The sequence below is a fragment of the Amblyomma mixtum genome, chromosome 3, assembly GCF_055824585.1.
Source record: "Amblyomma mixtum isolate Tamu chromosome 3, ASM5582458v1, whole genome shotgun sequence".
NCBI lineage: Eukaryota > Metazoa > Arthropoda > Arachnida > Ixodida > Ixodidae > Amblyomma > Amblyomma mixtum.
The window spans coordinates 99911878-99929794 of record NC_143014.1 but is presented as its reverse complement, the minus strand read 5'-3'; the positions used below and the strand labels follow the sequence as shown (position 1 = coordinate 99929794).

The 17917-nt window shown below is 41.9% G+C and overlaps 1 protein-coding gene across 9 annotated transcripts in view; it reads right to left on the bottom strand.

Annotated features, from left to right (window-relative positions):
- Positions 1-1071: 1071 nt before the first annotated feature.
- CYLD (ubiquitin carboxyl-terminal hydrolase CYLD) overlaps positions 1072-17917 on the bottom strand; it is a 110592-nt gene continuing 93746 nt past the window's right edge. For 8 of the 9 annotated variants that reach the window (XM_089580400.1, XM_089580397.1, XM_089580398.1 and 5 more), the window contains 4 exons: positions 16890-16998; positions 12845-12957; positions 4051-4255; positions 1072-1375 (listed from right to left, as the gene is read on the bottom strand). In XM_089580400.1, the coding sequence (XP_089436526.1) occupies positions 1179-1375; positions 4051-4255; positions 12845-12957; positions 16890-16998 (624 nt within the window). In that variant the 3' untranslated portion in view covers positions 1072-1178. Of the gene's footprint in view, positions 1376-4050; positions 4256-12844; positions 12958-16889; positions 16999-17917 lie in introns of those variants that run through there. The other variant, XM_089580396.1, reaches the window with a different exon arrangement.

Sequence of the window (17917 nt, the reverse complement as noted above, 5' to 3'; positions counted from 1 at the left end):
AGGGGAGTCAAACCGGGAGATACAGTGCGGGCCCAGGCCTGCGCCTGTTGATTTCCCTTCAGAGTCATGTGACCCGGGGTGCAGGCCAGAGTGCAAGGCAAATCTCGAAGAGGTAGGTGACGGAGGACTTGCACAGCAGTACAGTAGACGGCAAGACAATGGAAACAGCAGCAAGCAGAACTTTTGCATTCGTCCAAGAAATTTTTTTCCCCCAAAGTTACAAAGCATAATCACTTTAGACAATCCAATAAAGAGTCACAAATTTTATGGAAAACATCGGAGGGGTCGAATGCAAACTATGGTTCGTTTGGCATGGAATGAGCCTGCTGGTCTTATTTTATTTTGGGTTGGCGTCACGCCATCCTAACGCCCACTTATATTTCCCTCCCTTGCATCTACATGCTTCTTTCAGTACATGCTCCAGGGCACTCAAATGGTGTGTTGGTCACGCTGCTTACAGTTCGTGCAGTGAAGCATCCTCAAAGCGCGATGGGGCTGTTTGTGAAGAGGCAGCACTATTACTGCGTCGCCCTGCGGAAAGGGCCATGGAGGCAGTTAAGATTTTGGAGCCTTCGGCTTTCCCAATAGTGTGCGCAAAGTAAAGCACCTGAACATGAAAAAAATCTTCGACGCCTGGTTTTCATCTCAAATGCAACCATTGTCCAGGCATTTGTCAGTTAAAATTACAGTGACGCGCAAACGGTTTTCAGCAGTTCTTTTATTGAGGGCCATTCAATCTTTCAGGTAATTCGAAAATTTTTTCTGGTCCCTTGAAGGCCGAATGAACTTTTCACTGTAATGCTACTGCAGCGAGCTTTAGGTTTTAAACTACAACGGGAAATAAATTGCAGATTTCATCACTGCATTTTCCATTGCAGATGAAGCTACTGGTCCCATTGCTAGTGCACACTGCCAGGCTTTAGTCCACGTGGTCATCAAGGTCTTAAATACAGGCCCAGCTCTGTAAATGAGCTGCTGTGTGCAGCATAATACGCATTTCCTAAAACGCATGACAGCTCAAGACAGCAGTGTGAAGTGATAGACACCAGCTAATAGTGAGAAATGCACAAAGCAGTTTTAAAATCATTTAATAGCGACAATATTGAATCATCAACTCTTGTAATGCACCACTGTGCTTGTCACACGAACGCTGTCACTTGAAGCCTAACTGATGTGCATCATTTGTACTGCATAACAAGTGGGTTCTCGTACATGCACATGTAGGCATCACGGAACACCCTGCGTGTCTTGCCAGGAAGCATGTTCCAACTGGCTTCGCGGAGAGATCGGAGTTTGTCCAAGCCTTTTGGCCCAAGCCAACTTTCAGCGTCCACATACTTCTCCACTTTAGGGATGTTGTGGCCATCCTCTCCTCCTGCATGGTGCCAACAAGTGGATCAGAAGCGAAAAAATTCCAAAGCACAAAACACAATCTGTTGAAGTCTACAAAACTCATTAGTGCCTAGTTAGCCACAAAAGAGTGCAAAAAAGTATCCCAAAATATGGCAAGAACATACAACGGCCTTTGCTCAGTCAAATTTGGTTGGTGTGAAGCAGTTACAAAGATTAGTTCTTTGCAGTTTGGTATCAGCCATATTTATGCAAGCCGCACTTGCACACTGCCATATAACCCTACTTGATTCTGATTTAAAACTGGCATAATGGCGCTACATTCGGTCCTTCCACTCCAACATGTGATGACCAGAATGCCTTTAAATGCAGACTTGTGACCACCATTTCAAACACACAATGCACTGCCCACATGTAACTTTAGCTGCAAGACTCCTGCGATGCAAATCAAGCAAGTAATTTCTATTATTCCTTGTATGCATAGCACAGGACATTGAGATGCCTGAACACCCAAGGAGACCACTGAAATTGTAATATTTAACATTTTAATCTGCTTCAGAAATGCTTGTTTTTGACCCATTGGGTTCAAAAACAGCAGCGATTTTCGACAGCAGAAATGAGGTGGCACTGCCTTATTGATTGGTTGGGCGTCCAGTTTGAATTAAGTTCCTTTATACTCAGGAAATGGGTCCAAATACGATGCTTGCTAAGTGATATCAGCTTTTCGCATGAGGAAAAAAAAACTGAAAACAAGCAGTAAAAGGAAACAAAAACAAATAAGAATAATGCTAGGGGCAACACTTTCCGCTTTGCTTTAAACTACCGTGGAGGCAAGCACTGCAAACTTTGGCCACAATCTTTTGCCTTGTTCACTGTGTATGGTGCGCAGGTGGCTTCAAGTTTTTTTTTTTCATATATTTACCATATTATTTGCTGTACTGAATACAATACCAGCCCAGTACCAACCATACCACACAGCAGAATGAATAAGACTCCCCTCCACGTTAACAACACACTGCAATGAGCCATGTGAACTGGCTTCAGCACACTTTCTCTCAAATACACCTTTATATGCACTGCACTTTGTTGGTTGGTTGGTTGGTTTATGGGGTTTAACGTCCCAAAGCGACTTAGGCTATGAGAGACGCCGTAGTGAAGGGCTCCGGAAATTTCGACCACCTGGGGTTCTTTAACGTGCACTGACATCGTACAGTACACGGGCCTCTAGAATTTCTCCTCCAAAGAAATTCCAGCCGCCGCGGCCGGGATCGAACCCGCGTCTTTTGGGTCAGCAGCCGAGCACCATAGCCACTGAGCCACCGCGGCGGCGCACTGCACTTTGTCCTTGCTCCAATGCCTCTTGTATGTGTGTAGCATAGCAATGCATGAAATGACTGCACATGCCGGTCTTGAAATGTTGGTGACTATGACGCGAAATGTTGATGTCACTGGCTGCAGCAGTCTGGTACAGCCCGGCCATTTCGAAGAGAGACTCGATTTTGTTGGAGCATAAAGGGGCCTACCACTCATGCTGTGCAAAAGTTAGCACCTGCATAGGATTCTTAACCTGCAACTTCAGTCAAATTTGTGCATCCTTGAGCTCAGGAAGTTGTTCACAGTATACCACCTCACAAACATTGTGTGTACACATGGTTTTTCCAAACAGAGACAGAAGTTTGCTACTGATGGATGCTCTGACAAAGCAGAGCAGAAAGCTTGCACCCTTCTTTCCGCTTGTAACTTAACAGTGCCATGGAAATAAGAAAAAACTGGTAATGGCGCAAGAAACGGGGACACAGAAGGCACACAAAAAGACAGGACAGGTGTGCCTTCTGTGTCCCCGTTTCTTGCACCATTACCAGTTTTTTCTTTCAACATGAACCAACTCGTCCAAGCCAGAGTTTTACTTGGCCATGGAAATGGCTAACCACATTTATGACATTCTTGGAGCCCCCTTTCACAAAGGAAACTGTAGCAAACTGAAGCTCCCTTTTTGTCATGCTACTTGATTTTTAAGTTAGTTTTATGAACTCAAACACCAGATTCTCTGGACAAACAGTAAAATAAAAAATAATGCCTGAATAAACAGTACAACAAGTGTAAGAAGTATAGAATTATTAGTGAGTCGTGAAGTCCAGCTGCAGGCACTCCTGCCAACTTCCATTTACTACTAATTTCACTCAAACAGTTTTAATAATAAAACGATTGCACTTTTTCTACAAGAATGCCAACACCACACTGAACTGTGCACTATGCTAAACATTTCTGGACAGACTTAAACATCCCTACATGTTTTGTAAAAAAATAAAATAGCCTCAATGCCAATAAAAAGAAGGCCACTCCACGATTACTGAAAATGGAAAAGTGAACACCAGAAGCAAGAATGAGGCCATGGTTAAAAAATGCATGCAAATACAATTGTGCCATTTAACTTGGCACACAATTGTGAAACTATTTATTGTTAACTGCCTAGTACAAATTTAACTTATTCATATGTGCGTATTACTGCCTCAGAGGACATAAGCGCACGCTTATTACAAAAGATAAAGGACATTTAATGCGTACAGGCATATAATAAATGTCAACCTATATTTCGCATTGCATGGCAGCACAGACTAAATTCTTGTAGCAGAGCTTCAAAGGAGGGACGTGACCAGAAGTAAAAACAAATAGAGTATAACAAATTGCAAACATACTAACCTACACGGTCAGCCATGCTGTCAAAAAAGCACCATGAGTACTTGTTGTTCTTGACAGGACATTTAACAAAGCAGACATAGTGACTTGTTTCAATGCAAACAATTGCAAACAGTCTCATGAATATCCTGAGGGGTTTTGCTTCTTCTCCAAAATTATTCTCCAATGTAGCCGGTTTGTGTGCTTCTCGGCTCTGGTGCTTATGAACCTGTAGATATACAAGGCAAGGAAATGTAAATAAATTTATAAATTTACTAATATTTGGCATGAAAAAATAGCACCTTTCTTGTGTGTGACCAAATGTGTTTACACTTCAGTACAAAAATTTTAAAAACAGGTGCTAACTGCTACACACGATTGCTGCTTTATAATAAGCTTGTAAATGACCCATGCACACTTCTGACTCCATCATGCTTTTCCAAACAGCATGCCAAAAGCATTGCTGTTTTTATCGGGCATGCAGCATGTGCCCTTGAACAAGCAGCTTTTAAGAAATGGTTAAAGGGGCACATGGCAAAATGAAATGGTCAGTTTGGTCAAATTTTTTTTTTTTTTGTAAACCACGAGTTTGCACCTGTCCCAATGCCGAAAAAATTAGTGAAGAAAGCAGTCCAACTTTAGAAAATGGTGTTTTTTTCATGTGCGGCCGTCAAAAACTGAGCGAATCGCACTCCTCACAGTCCCAGAGCAGCGTGAATTGCATGGACTTCCAACAACATAGCACCACTACGTTGGTATCACAATGAAGAGGACAGATCAGAAGATCAGCGCTTCTGTTGGTTGCAATGTTGCATTCCTCTGATCAAAAGTAAAACCATATGAGGCGATAAACGAGGCAAATGGAATAAACCGAAAGGTTTATGTTCTCAGCTTTGGTTTGGTTTATGGGGTTTAACGTCCCAAAGCGACTCAGGCTATGAGAGACACCGTAGTGAAGGGCTCCAGAAATTTCATCCACCTGGGGTTCTTTAACGTGCACTGACATCGCACAGTACATGGGCCTATAGAATTTCTCCTCCAAAGATTCAACCACCGCGGCCGGGATCGAACTCGCATCTTTCGGGTCAGCAGCCGAGCACCACAACCACTGAGCCACCACGGCGGCTGTTCTCAGCTTTCACTTTTTATGAGTTTGCTATCACTCATTCCTTCGGCATTTCGTTACGAATCACAATGTTTGTTGCACATGAATCTCAAGATGTTGAGAAGTGCAATAAAGCTCTCAATTTTCTGATATACATGTGTACTATTTTTTCAAGTTCTTTTTCTAAGAAATGTTTTCAAGTATACTGGAGTTTAATTTATTTCTACGAGTACTGAGCATTTAAAAAAAAAACATTGAACTAATAGCACTATTGCACTTAACAAGGCTTTAGGGACATGCTGGCATTAATATCTTGTGCGCTTTCTTCTTGATCATTTAATGTCCCGGGGACGACTTTACAAGGGTGTTAATTGTAATTACTCAGCAACTACACCAGCTAGCTTAAAATAAAATTAAGTTCTGAAATCAGCATAAAAAATTATCTGTGCCAAATTTGGTCAAATTTCACGCACAAATAACAAAAGTTGTTTTAACTGCCGTGTGACCCCTACCAACAGTATACAAATGTAGCCATTGTACTCTTATTAAAGGCACAGTACATGCAACTGATCAGCATAGATTTGGCATTAATAATAGACAAAATTACATTAGGGTGCCCTCAAGCTTAAAGTATACATCATAACGAACCAGTTTGTGAAAAAACAATGTGACCTCTATTTGTAGCTAGATTTAAAACCTAGCTATAAGAAACTAACTACCAAAATTTTGCTTCAGCTATGAATAGCTAATTTAGCTCTTTTTCCACAATCTACCTCCGAATTTAGCTCTTATAATCATCTCATTTAGCACAAAACACACGCCAGACAAAAGAAAGGAATACACAGGATGAAACACAGAACACACGTCCTGTGTGTTCCTTTTTTTGTTTGGTGTGTGTTCTGCGCTAAATGAGATAAATATAATAGCTGAAAACTAACCAGCCCTCAGTTAACTCTTCTGAATTTAGTTTGCGAATTCCAGCTTTAATCCAGCGAATTTTGATAATCAGTAACTTGGCAAAAGTTCAGCAGTTCTGGTAATACACTTCCTACTGGCGATAGAGCTAATGTTAAACATATAGCACCATTTAGTAGCGTTACCTCAAGAGAAGGAATGAAGCAGTTGAAAAGCGGGAGGAAAAGACATCAGCTTCCCTCTTCTCTTAAGGCACTGCAGGGGATATTTTAAATACCTCTTTCTTTTTTTCTTCTCTTTGATTTTCCTATTCCCTGGTTCCCTCACTGTGCACAGCCACTGACAACAGTGCCCCGCCTTTCTTTTCCCATCCTCCGCGACTCGTCTTGCTGTGCTGGCTTCTCTGCTCTGCCGCAGCTTGCTACACCTTGCTCGTTTTCCAAACTTTGGTATTGCTTAGGCAGCGAGGCATTCTCCAAAAACACGGAGTTTCTCCTCGAGCAGGACACCGCTGCTTTTGGGCAAAGAGGAAAGGGCATCATCAAACATGTACAAGGCGATGCCCTCTCTGGCTGTCATCAACGGATATTTTTCCATGTTCTCATACTTTCTGTCGTGCGAGTGGGCGAATTTTTGTTCATGTCATACAAGCTACCTGAATGCGCACCATTTTTGTTTTGCCCGTACAGAAACACGATTGGGAATATAGACTAAGGACTGTGCACAGGAGAGAGGAAAGCAGAAAATTCTTCAAGGCAAGGTAGTGTAACAGAATGGCCACAAAAATGAAATAATCTAGTCGAAGAAGCAAGCCCTTGGCATCGACCTGGACAAATTTGTTAGTTTATTTCCTGTTGATAACAGTGTGCAGGTCTAATCTAGAGAAGATTAGCCTCAGTGTACTTCACACACTTTAATACAGCACTGTTTTCACCAGGAGTTTTACTTTTGATTTTGTGAAGGTATGCTCACCCAGTAAAAAAAACCATTGGGACCAAGTGGGAATTTCAATTGGGTCCACATGGTTCCAGTTGGATCCCAATGGAACTGATTGGAGATCCAATTGGATTCAATAGGAAATAGCAATCCAATTGGTTGGTCCACCTGGATTACCCTAATGATTTTGCAAATTCCACCTTGACATTCCAATTGGTTCTAAGGGTACAATTGGTGTCATATCGCCCACTTGGATAATCCAGTTGGGAGAGATATCAAATTTTGGAATGTTAGGAACCAACCGAAATTTGCAAAACCATGTGAATAAATATCGAACATGTTAAGATTCCAGTTGGACATTCCAAATGGTTCCTGAGATTCCATATGGCATACCAGTAAACAGCAATAAAAAAAAACTGAGTGTCAATTAGACAGGTGAAAATCTTGACCAGTTTAACTGGTGTATGAAACAATTCCCAGTGGGTTCCATTTAGAACCAACTGGGGCCAACTGAATCAATTCCCAGTTGATTCCAACTAGAACCAAGAACTGAACCATAAAAAAGTTAAACTGGTCAAGACACAACTGAAAAATTTCTAATTGCAAATATATTTGAAATTAGAAATTTTTTCAGCACTGTATTTTCAAGCAATTGCAAGCTACAACTGAAATTACAAGTGAGCTAATTGAGATGTCCAACTGGGTGTTAACTCCAGTTGGTTCCAAATACACAACTGACATTTTCCAGATGGAAAGCCAAGCCAATGATAGACTTGGTTGGGACCTGCATATTGCTTTCTGTTAACACAGAACAGAGCACTAATTAGGTTTTAAAAAAAAAAGATATAAGCAGCTTTACACGCTGCAATTTTTTCATCATTTCTCATCCCAAGATGTGAATAAAAAAAAAAAAAAACTTCACTCAACTAACAAGCGCCACTGGCTCCAGCAGAAGGGTCCTGTGCATGGAGAATATAGTGGGAGCCAACGTGCGTTTTGTAGATGTATATATTATGTCCCTTTAATTATGGTGAATTTTTATGGCGCAAGGGCAGCTTTTGGCCAAAGAGTGCCATGGCACAAGGTAGTTTTCATTGCACAAGGCGGGACCAGAGACCAATTTCTCAAGCATTTCACTCTAAAGAATCCGAGCACCAGGCAGGGGAAAGCTTGTACCCACTGCATCACCGGCGAGTACCCGACAGCGCTTGGGATCAAACCTCATACCTCATATTACGTCCCTTTGTGATGCAGGCTTGCTTGCTTGCTTGGATTCATTTCTCTAATAGCATGGAATTTGCATGATTTCAATTGCCTTGTAAAAATGTTAGCCCAAAGGAATTCCCCCTGCAGACCTGGGAGAAAACTCAATTGACTCCAATTGGACTCGGTTGATTTATGAATGCCATTGAGACCAAGTAGAACCAATCGGATGTGAAGCCAATTGGCTCCAACAGGTTTTAACCCCAAGTGGTTCCAATGGTGCTCAAAAAACAATTGGTTCCAAATGGAATTCCCAATGGCTTTTTCTGACATTCCATGCTCACAGAGCAGTGATGCATTTGCAGCTCGTCTGTTGTGAGTGCACACGCACCCCCAATTTTGGCGAAAAGTAGTGCTGTAATAAATTATTTGAATCAAAACAGGGGCCCATTTTCTCCAGTTATTTTGTTGCTAATGCCCTAGGTACAGTTACCAGCTGAAAAACAAAACCTGAGAATTTTGTGCCTCTTGTCCTGTATGGTGTCATTTCAAACTGGTTAAATATCAGCAGCTCCACTCAAAGTACTTATATATGGACAAAATACATTGAAAAAGCATTTGAAAAACTTGAGCTACTTTCAGCTCTTTCTTTGCAGTTTTAGCTACTTTTTGGTTACTTTTACATGGCATTCTAGCTAGTTTTCCAGTATGGCATTTCGCAACGCTCCCAGCAAACCAAAAACCTCTCAGAGATGTCTAGCTAGACGTCTCTGAGAGGTTTTTGGTTTGCTGGGCTGCTCTACAAACTTTTTTTTTTTTTTTAGGCCTTATGCTATAACATTGACATCACACCATTCATCAGACATCCCACTTCAAAACCTAATGTTAGCAACTAGAGCACTGGAACACCAGTGCATTAGAAAGCTTTTCAGACTACATTCCTTGCAATCAGCCTGCTCATGCAATTTCCTTCTTAACAAAAAGTGTTTCACCCACTCTTCAACATGCACTGTCTCATTAATAATGGTGTCTCTTCCCAGTCCCCAACTTTCAGCAGCAGCAAAATGGTGCAGTGAACACAAGCGAAATGGCATATTTTCTTCATTAGCATGACATTACTATTCTGGAGTGCATGGCAGCACAAGTTTAACGAGACAACAGCTCTTGTGTGGTAGCAGCAACCAATCTTACTACTGAAGTCCAGGTAGAAGTTTACGGACAAAGAAAGAAGAATGGAAAAACGAGGCATTCTCACATACAAATAAGAATGTCACTAGTTCACAAAATATTCCACACGCACAGAATGAAGCAATGTTACCCAAGCCTACATTAGCATATCATGTGAATGCAAAAGAAGTGCCTGCAACTTAAATGGGCACATTTTTTTTTTTTTTTAGAAAACGGTGCTAAAATTGTCATTTGGTACCCGTGCTGCCATCTGTCGGCAAAAAAAAAAAAAAAATTCTTTGGATGATTCCTACTTGGCTTAATCCGGACACCGAGTGCTAGAAAACACATGACAAGTTGGACTTGTCATGAGCCAGAAATGACAGTCAGCTTATGACAAGCTTGGCTTGTCCAAGCCCACTAGGGGGCTATAATTGTAGTTCTCACAAAGAAGATAATGCAACAATAAATAATAAAGGCAAAAAAAATAGTGTAGCAAACAAAATATCTTTCTCAAGTGAAAATCAAGAATACACTCCGGTCTCATTTCTTATAACACTGAAGATAAGTGGCTGCTTTTTTGCAATTAATTTCAATAATTCCAAGTTATACTGACATAAAAATGCAGTTCTGTGGCCCTTCCCTAGTACTAAGCACCACATGGCAGATGGCTAGGTATGCTGTGCATCAGGGCTATCGGTAATCTTGCATACACAGACAAGACAAAAGAAGCACCACCATGGAATGTAAAAAGCATAACATCACCAAGCAGTCCGTGCAACTGTATAAACTTTGCCTTCGGCAGTACGCAAGTGGCAGCAGAAGTAATTGAGAAGACATGAGCAAGCCCAAGCAGAAATTAGCACGCATGACTGCAAAAGCAATGTAGCAGGAAAAGGCAGTCTTCGTTCTACAACAGTTGGACAGTCCTAAAGCAGGCAGCATGATGGAAACCATTTTAAATTTTGTGCTGTGATGCAACTAGGATACTTCAAAATAAATGCTTACAAATAATAAATTCCATGCAGATATGATGCAAGTGCAAGTGATGGTGCAAAACTTCTGCAAATTAATTTTTTTTTTTAATCCACGACACGAGAAAAGTTTCAACCACAAGGTGGAGGAAGAACAAACAGGCAGTGATCCCAGGTTCGGGCATCAACTATGAAAATATTTCAACTGACACAGAGTGGTTTTCCTGGTGCCCACAAAGTTAGTCACTTAGAAGGCAAATTTTCCCTCAATAATACATCAAATACTGTACCCATGCTACTGCTTAACTACACAAAAAACTCAAATACATGAAGCTCAACTAGGTTATAAAAGTAATCTATCACTTATTTTAGCACATCTCATATGCTGGCCCTTGAAGACATTCCTGGGGCCACTGAAGCTCCTGGGCTTTACTGAAGGCCCCTACATTTCTTGGATGAGGATGCTTATAAAGCCAAGAATGAGCCTCAAAAGACTGTGGTAGGAGCACGTGAGTGCGTGACCAGCGATGCCTGCAGCACTGCCTCATGACAGCCACCTGTATTGCCTATAAAGTTATACATGCGTATAAAGCAAGAGCTGGGCAGCAGCAATGAGCCAAAAGCTCATATAAGTGTAGCAATTAACTTTGTGTCTATCTTTTCACACGCTAAACACACAAATTGCATTCACTGGTTTTGTTGTCATATTGACCCCAAAAATTCATTAATGTGTAACAAAGGTACTTAAGCCCCTGCTGCACACCCCATCTTTAACAATCAGTTTAACAATCAGCAATGTGAACACTTCCATGGCACCGTCACCACTGTTTCCTTTGTGGCCCATGCATCACCACTTGCCCAGCATTCTTTCAAATCATGAGACCAATACCATTTCTGCTTGAAGTTGTTGACTGATTTGGCTGCGTTATGCTATCTGCTAGCCATTCTTATACTGTTAACCCTCAAGTGAGGGTTCACAGAATGATTAAATGAATAAATTGGTTTAGTAGGTACAGTGACTGCCCCAGTACGGCAGCACTTTTGGGTTCAGGTGCCAGACATGAAAGAATTTTTCTAGTGTTAGCACCCATAGGAATACATGCCAACAAAAGTTTTCAAAGTAGCTATCTCAATTCACAGTGCATCTATGATGTCGTCCCTTTATGAAGAGCAACCAAGTTCATCCTAGAACAGATGTAAAGTCATTTCAAAGCGAAATATTTTTAAAACATCGTGTTACGTGAGCGTGGGGGTCATTCCCGGCTGGGAAAACGGGGCAGGAGCGCGATCCTTAGAAGCACATGAAAGCAAACCTTTCAGAAATATTTTCCTCATTTCACAGAGTACCCTTGGAGGCTGCTATTTGTTAAAAGTTGACAAGTGCTTTGAAGAACAGTGTAAGAAATTATGCTACATCATTTCAAAGCTATCTTTTTAAAATGCCACAATAAATGTGTGTTGTGAAGCCGGACATACCTACAAAAGATGCTCTGTCCACTGGGTGCTTCCCCAAATCGCTCAAGCTTCTCATGTAGTCCACCTTTTCTGCCGCGCACACATCATTTCCTAGCAAATACTGCCGTTCAAACGATTTACACTGAAGAGTCCTTAAACAGCACGTTAAACAAACTGCGCAATGTAGCAGAGGACTAACATTACACATATAGGTGGCACTGACGGATGCCGGAGCCCAGGAGCCAGAGGAGGCTGAGGGTATCATCTGTGGCGCCACCTGCTACAGTGCGTGGTTCTTTTTCATGCACTCGCCATGGTGTTTGAGAACTGCAGGTAATACTGTCTAGGCTGTCTAGTTTAGTGAGCAAATGTAGCACATGCAGCAGCATGCTGGACTACATGAGAAACTTGCATAATTCGAGGAACACCCAGTGGATAGAGAGCCTTTCGGGAGTGCATCCAGCTTCACAACAAGCAGTTTATTAAAACGATAGCTTTGAAATGATGTAGCATACTTTCTCACACTCTTCTTTAAAGCACTCGCCGACTTTTTTTTTCTTACATCTGCTTCAATCGGGCTGTGCACTCACCCCCTACCTCCAGGCGGGGATCACCTCCAAGTGCACGTAACGAGATTTTTAAAAAATACATCGCCTTCGAAGAGACGTTTTATGCTTTCATAATCTGTTTGAGCCTCATGGATGACCTTGGTTATTCTTTATGAAGAGACGACATCATAGTTGCACTGTGAAACAAGGCCACAAAAAGAGAAAAAAAAAAACCACTTAATTATAAAAAACTTCTAAAAGGGAATACATTAAAGCTGGGTCATAAATGCAAAGCCTGCCACAAGAATTTTACACTGCATGAACTGCAGCTAAAAAAAAGATGAAATGAGTAGAACACTGACCAAATCAATGTTTTAGAACAGCACCAGACTTGCCATGCACATGTCTGGCATGGAAAGTGATTTATGTAACATTAAGTGCACAAGGTCAGCAAAGGTGCTTTGCATAGAGTGAACTGCAGCTATTAACTGCAGTCAATTGCATCAGGTACTTACAGTATCACTGCAACTACGACAGTAACTAATGACTTCAAGACCCACATCTGGCCGGAAGCAGTCCCAACACTCATGTGTAGCCTGTCTCCCACAGACGTAGCAAAACCGGGGTGCTGCATATGAAACCAAATTGTGAGGCACAGCACAAGAATTTCTTGGAACACCATAACAGCAAGTGTAAAGAGGCTGTTAAATGGAGATTAAAAGAATGACACTACTTATAGCGGAAGACGGGGTGTGGGAGGGGGGACGTTTGTCCCCCCTCCTGCACCCAGTCTTCCGCTTTATCACATGCACAGTGTGTGAACATGACACTAGTGACATCTACAACTGACAAGCCAGGAAATAGTTGCACTTCAGTGACCCAATGAGACAGTAATCAAGGTTTCTTTTGCCTCAAGGCAGAAAGCAACAGTCATGAGACATTACACAGCCGCTTCGTAACCTGTACTGTGGCGAACAGTCAGGCTGAAAAAGCCCCCTTTCAGTCTCTTTTCCTTTTTTTTTTCCATATTAATCAGATGGAAATATGTTGCTGTTATGGCCGTCCTGAACAGAAACATGTCAGGGATTGAAAAGAACATCTTCTGACAAGGCGTCAGCACTCAAGAGACAGACACTTGCACACTAGCAAAGGAACAAAGCATGACAGCGAAGCTCATATCCCCATATCAAGAAGCTGTCAATGGGCTTGCAGGATGCATTATACAAGTTACTAAGCATTTCATTTCTACAAGCATGTATGCAGAAGGACTTTTGTCTGAGCTGGTTGGTGTGACATACTGGAAAACAACAGCCAATGAACAGACGCCACACAGGAAGGAACACACACACATAAGGCAGAGCCTCGTGTGTGTGTGCAGCAAACAAGGCACAGGGGGGTATGCATGCAAGAAGCTTTTAGCAAGTTTCACAAACCAAAAATCACACTATTATATTAAGAGACTTGATTAGAATGAGAAAGCTCTAATAACATCGGAACTAAATGCTCCAGTGCTCCATTCAGTGCTAAAACAACACAAGTGGGATCCTGAAAACTCACAATCTAGCTAACAGCCATCAGCAATGTGAATACGGTTTACAGTCGATGACCTTCGTAATTAGTCCTAGCAACTAGAGCCAAAATCGGCATCATAACTAGCGACATGCACTCTGCGGTGGCTTGTGTATAATGAGAGGCATCTTGCCTGTCATCAAAACGCCAGTTGTTGACGGGTTTACGATAGAAAATTCAGGGTTGTTATGCATTTTGCAGCAGGTAGACTGACCTCGCTTTGAAATGCACCACTCTTTTCTTCAACACTTGCCGTCTCTGTAAAGCCATATGCCTCCCACATGCTTCATAGCTACCTCTTTCCGTATTCGGGACAAAAGACTCCACATTGATAGCTTCCGTGAGCTGCGACTAGTTTTTGTGCAGTGGACAATGTCCAAGAACAGTACGCAGGTGCAATGTGCAGACTTGCGGAGAATTTCAGCCCCGGAATTTTAGAGGCTCCTTTTGCGACCCTGAAATGATTTCAATGGGCATATTCTAATGCAACAAATCTGTAGAGGTGATCTTTGAGGGTATTTAGTCAAATTTGAACGCTCTGCATGGACCCTAAAATTTAGAAAACACTGTAAAAATCGCTGCTCACAATAGCTTGCGATTGATTAGGGTGATGCCTCACCGCCATGGCCCCACCCCAATGAAGTCAGTGGATATTTAAAAATGATTTCTAAATTATAGGGCCCATGCAGAGCTTTCAAATTTGACTTGAACACTCGCAAAGACCATCTCTACAGATCTGTTGCAGTAGAATATGCCCATCGAAATAACTTCAGGGTCCCTCTAAGCTTGAATTTCGTTTTGTTTGATCAGGTTTTCGATCTCCCTTGCAGTCTGCATTAACCAAGTTCCACTGCACACATTATATGGTGGCTTTGGTATTGGCAGCGAGAGCAAACGAGGTCCGAGAAATTGAGTAGTCAGTTGCGGTGCATCCAAAATTTCAGGCGCACTTATAGGCAACAGACAAACTTAACTGCAGGATAAGCTCGCTGCCGCACACGCTCCAACGGCTGCAATCTGATTGTGGCGGCGGGTCCTGCTACATTCTCAGTTTGCTAAGACTGACGATTCTGAACACAAACCGCTGAGTTGTCACATCGTTGCCTATTGCACAGGCTTGCAGATGCAATATTTCACCAGGAAGTCAGCTTGACAGCTCCAGTCACTTGATCGCGCTTGTCCCGCGGCAAACGTTGCATCACACGTACTAGAGTTTGTAGGTTACCAGATATTGAAGCTATGAATGCAAACTTCATGCAACAATAATTGAGACTGACTCCACACACACCAGTCGAGAATATGTGGAGCTTTCTAACTGGCGGTGCAAAACCCAATGAGACCCACCCCGCTTACTACCACTCGGCACTGCTGTAAAAGCGACACTGAGTTCTGGCTAGGGAATGGCTATATTAGTGCAAATTTTTCTGAGAGAACAAGTCCTTCGGAACTAATCTGTTTTAGGCACAAAATCTTTCGTCTTGCTTGAAAGAGCATCATTTTTTTATTAGTGCAGCTCATAGCAAAGGTACATCATCCTTCTCATCCCAAATGAAAACACCTTAAGTGGTCAAATTGGTTTAAGGAAGTTTTTTCCAGCTGGTATCAACTGCCTGATCACTTGGGATCTTTTCACCCGATCCGGATATTAATTATTAATTACACCCTTCATTCACTGGTGCCCTCCTTATGTCCATCAACTGCCAACTGCTTCCAGCACCGTTTCCCACCAGCAGAAACACCCCAAGCTCATGTTCGGCTGATTAGTGACCTAAACTTCGTGTCTTGAGCGTATAACGAGACAGCTCCACCATGCTCGCATTGTTTTTGCTTGCCGCACTACAGGCGCAGGACACCGGGAGTATTTCAGTGTCGGCAGTAGAGAGTTTTTGCACTCATACACTAAATATGATAACTATACAACCGCACGGCAAGTACAGACAAGCATAGTGCAACAGTAGCAACGGTAGGAACGGTAAACAGTTACGCGTTGCCATATTGGCCATTTCCGTGGCTGTGCTAAAGCAGTCTAAAAGCAGTAAAATTTGTAGGCACACAAAATACAAATATTTATTATGAAGACGTACAGCGGTGCTTTTATAGCCCGTGGTGGGCATTTCACTGTGATCTCAGAGGCGACTGACAACACTAGGCGCTTTATGTGATGCAAGTGTCCTAGTTCAAGAAAGCGTGGGTCCATTTGAAATTTCTTCTACGAAAACAAAAAACCCACGAGTTGAACCCTCATGGCCATGCAGCGCTGTCGAAACAATTATAAGCACGCTTTCTCTTGCGGTGCCTTCGGTTTCACACTATGCTACTCAGTCTGCTACACCAGCTGCACTGGAGCAATCCTGCAGTATTCTCACCCCTGCTTGCTGGGTGGCACTGGCTGCTAAGCAATGGCAGCGGCTCCTAGTGAATGCCAGTTGCCTATACGTTGGGTCTACAGCCCATGTCGCAGTGCCATGAAAAAGTCCAAATAATCAAGCATGTCCGAAAAATCAGGGGTCCAAATTTTTGATTGTCAGCTGTACATGTCAGCTGGAAAAATGAAGACAACCAGGAAGAGTGCAATGGTCCTGATGGTTTATGGGGGTTTAACGTCCCAAAGCGACTCGGGCTATGAGACACGTAGTGAAGGGCTCTGGAAATTTTGAGCACCTAGGGTTCTTTAACGTGCACTGACATCCCACAGTACACGAGCCTCTAGAATTTTGCCTCTATCAAAATTCCACCGCCACAGCTGGGATTGAACCTGCATTTTTCGGGACAGCAGCCAAGTGCCATAACCACTTTGCAGTGGCCATGAGAAAAATATAGTAAACTAGATCCCAGGACACAGAAAGCGCTTGAGGACGATGATGAATAAAGTCAGAATCTGTGTTTTCACCAGCATCAGCGTTCGAATGTCATGAAAACATCACAACAGAACCATACACCATTATAACTTTTTAAACAGCACATATAGCATCTACTCCTTTTGGTACTCACAGTTTTCCAAGGCATCCGTAATGTCCAACTCGAGGCTGGGCACAATGTGGTCATACAGCTTAAACTGCTTTCCACAACGAGGCATCTGTATGATCAATGCTTTTGGAATCTGCAAACATATTGAAATTCAGTTGGTTTCTGTAGTCTGAAAATCACAGACTGCATCTGTCCTAGGCATGAATTCAAAATGCACTAGACAGCTTCACACTTAGAAGAATAAAAAAGTTCCCTCGACTAAATCATCTTCCTGCAATCTTTATTTGAAAAGCAAAAAACAAAAAAAAAAACAGAACCAATTCTGTATCCTAGACACAAACAAATTATATAAAACAATAAAAAAGGCAACAATTCGCAAAGAAAACACAAAACCGATGCACTGTTTCACACAAGGTGCACCTATTGCTGAGAGTCCAACACCCTTTCCTCGAAACATATCCAAATAAATTACAAAACTTAGATAAAACATCACTTTTCTTTTGTTTCTTGCAGAAACTGCCAAACATGTGCATGCAAATATATATACAAAAGCTTTATTAAATCAACTGAAACTGCAGTGCAGATATCTTTTGATAAATGAGAAAAAAATGGTCTTCAATTCAGATCAGAAAAATAGACAAAAAAATTTATACTGAAAAGTTCTACAGACTGGCTCCACTTGCCTGCTGTCCTTTACAATTTGATAGTTTGACAGTTCCTTTTTTAAAAAGAGTAGTCAGAAGTTGGAATTATACCTATCTTCTGAACAGATGCATTTAATTTGTGAAAAAAAAAAGTCTGCCTTAATAAGACATCAGTGAAAGATACATAACAAATAACGTTTATGCAAAATACCAAGTACGCCCATGGACAAATTTATGAGACCTCCCAATTTCGCTTTCTAAACTGCATTTTCTCCCGTTACTGGCAAGGCAGTTATCCACCTCTGGTGCTTAGTGTGCTAATTACAGGCAAAACATCAAAATATTTGTCAAGAAGACACATACTAAAATTCAAATACTCTTGCCCATAGATGTTTACACTGATGCTAC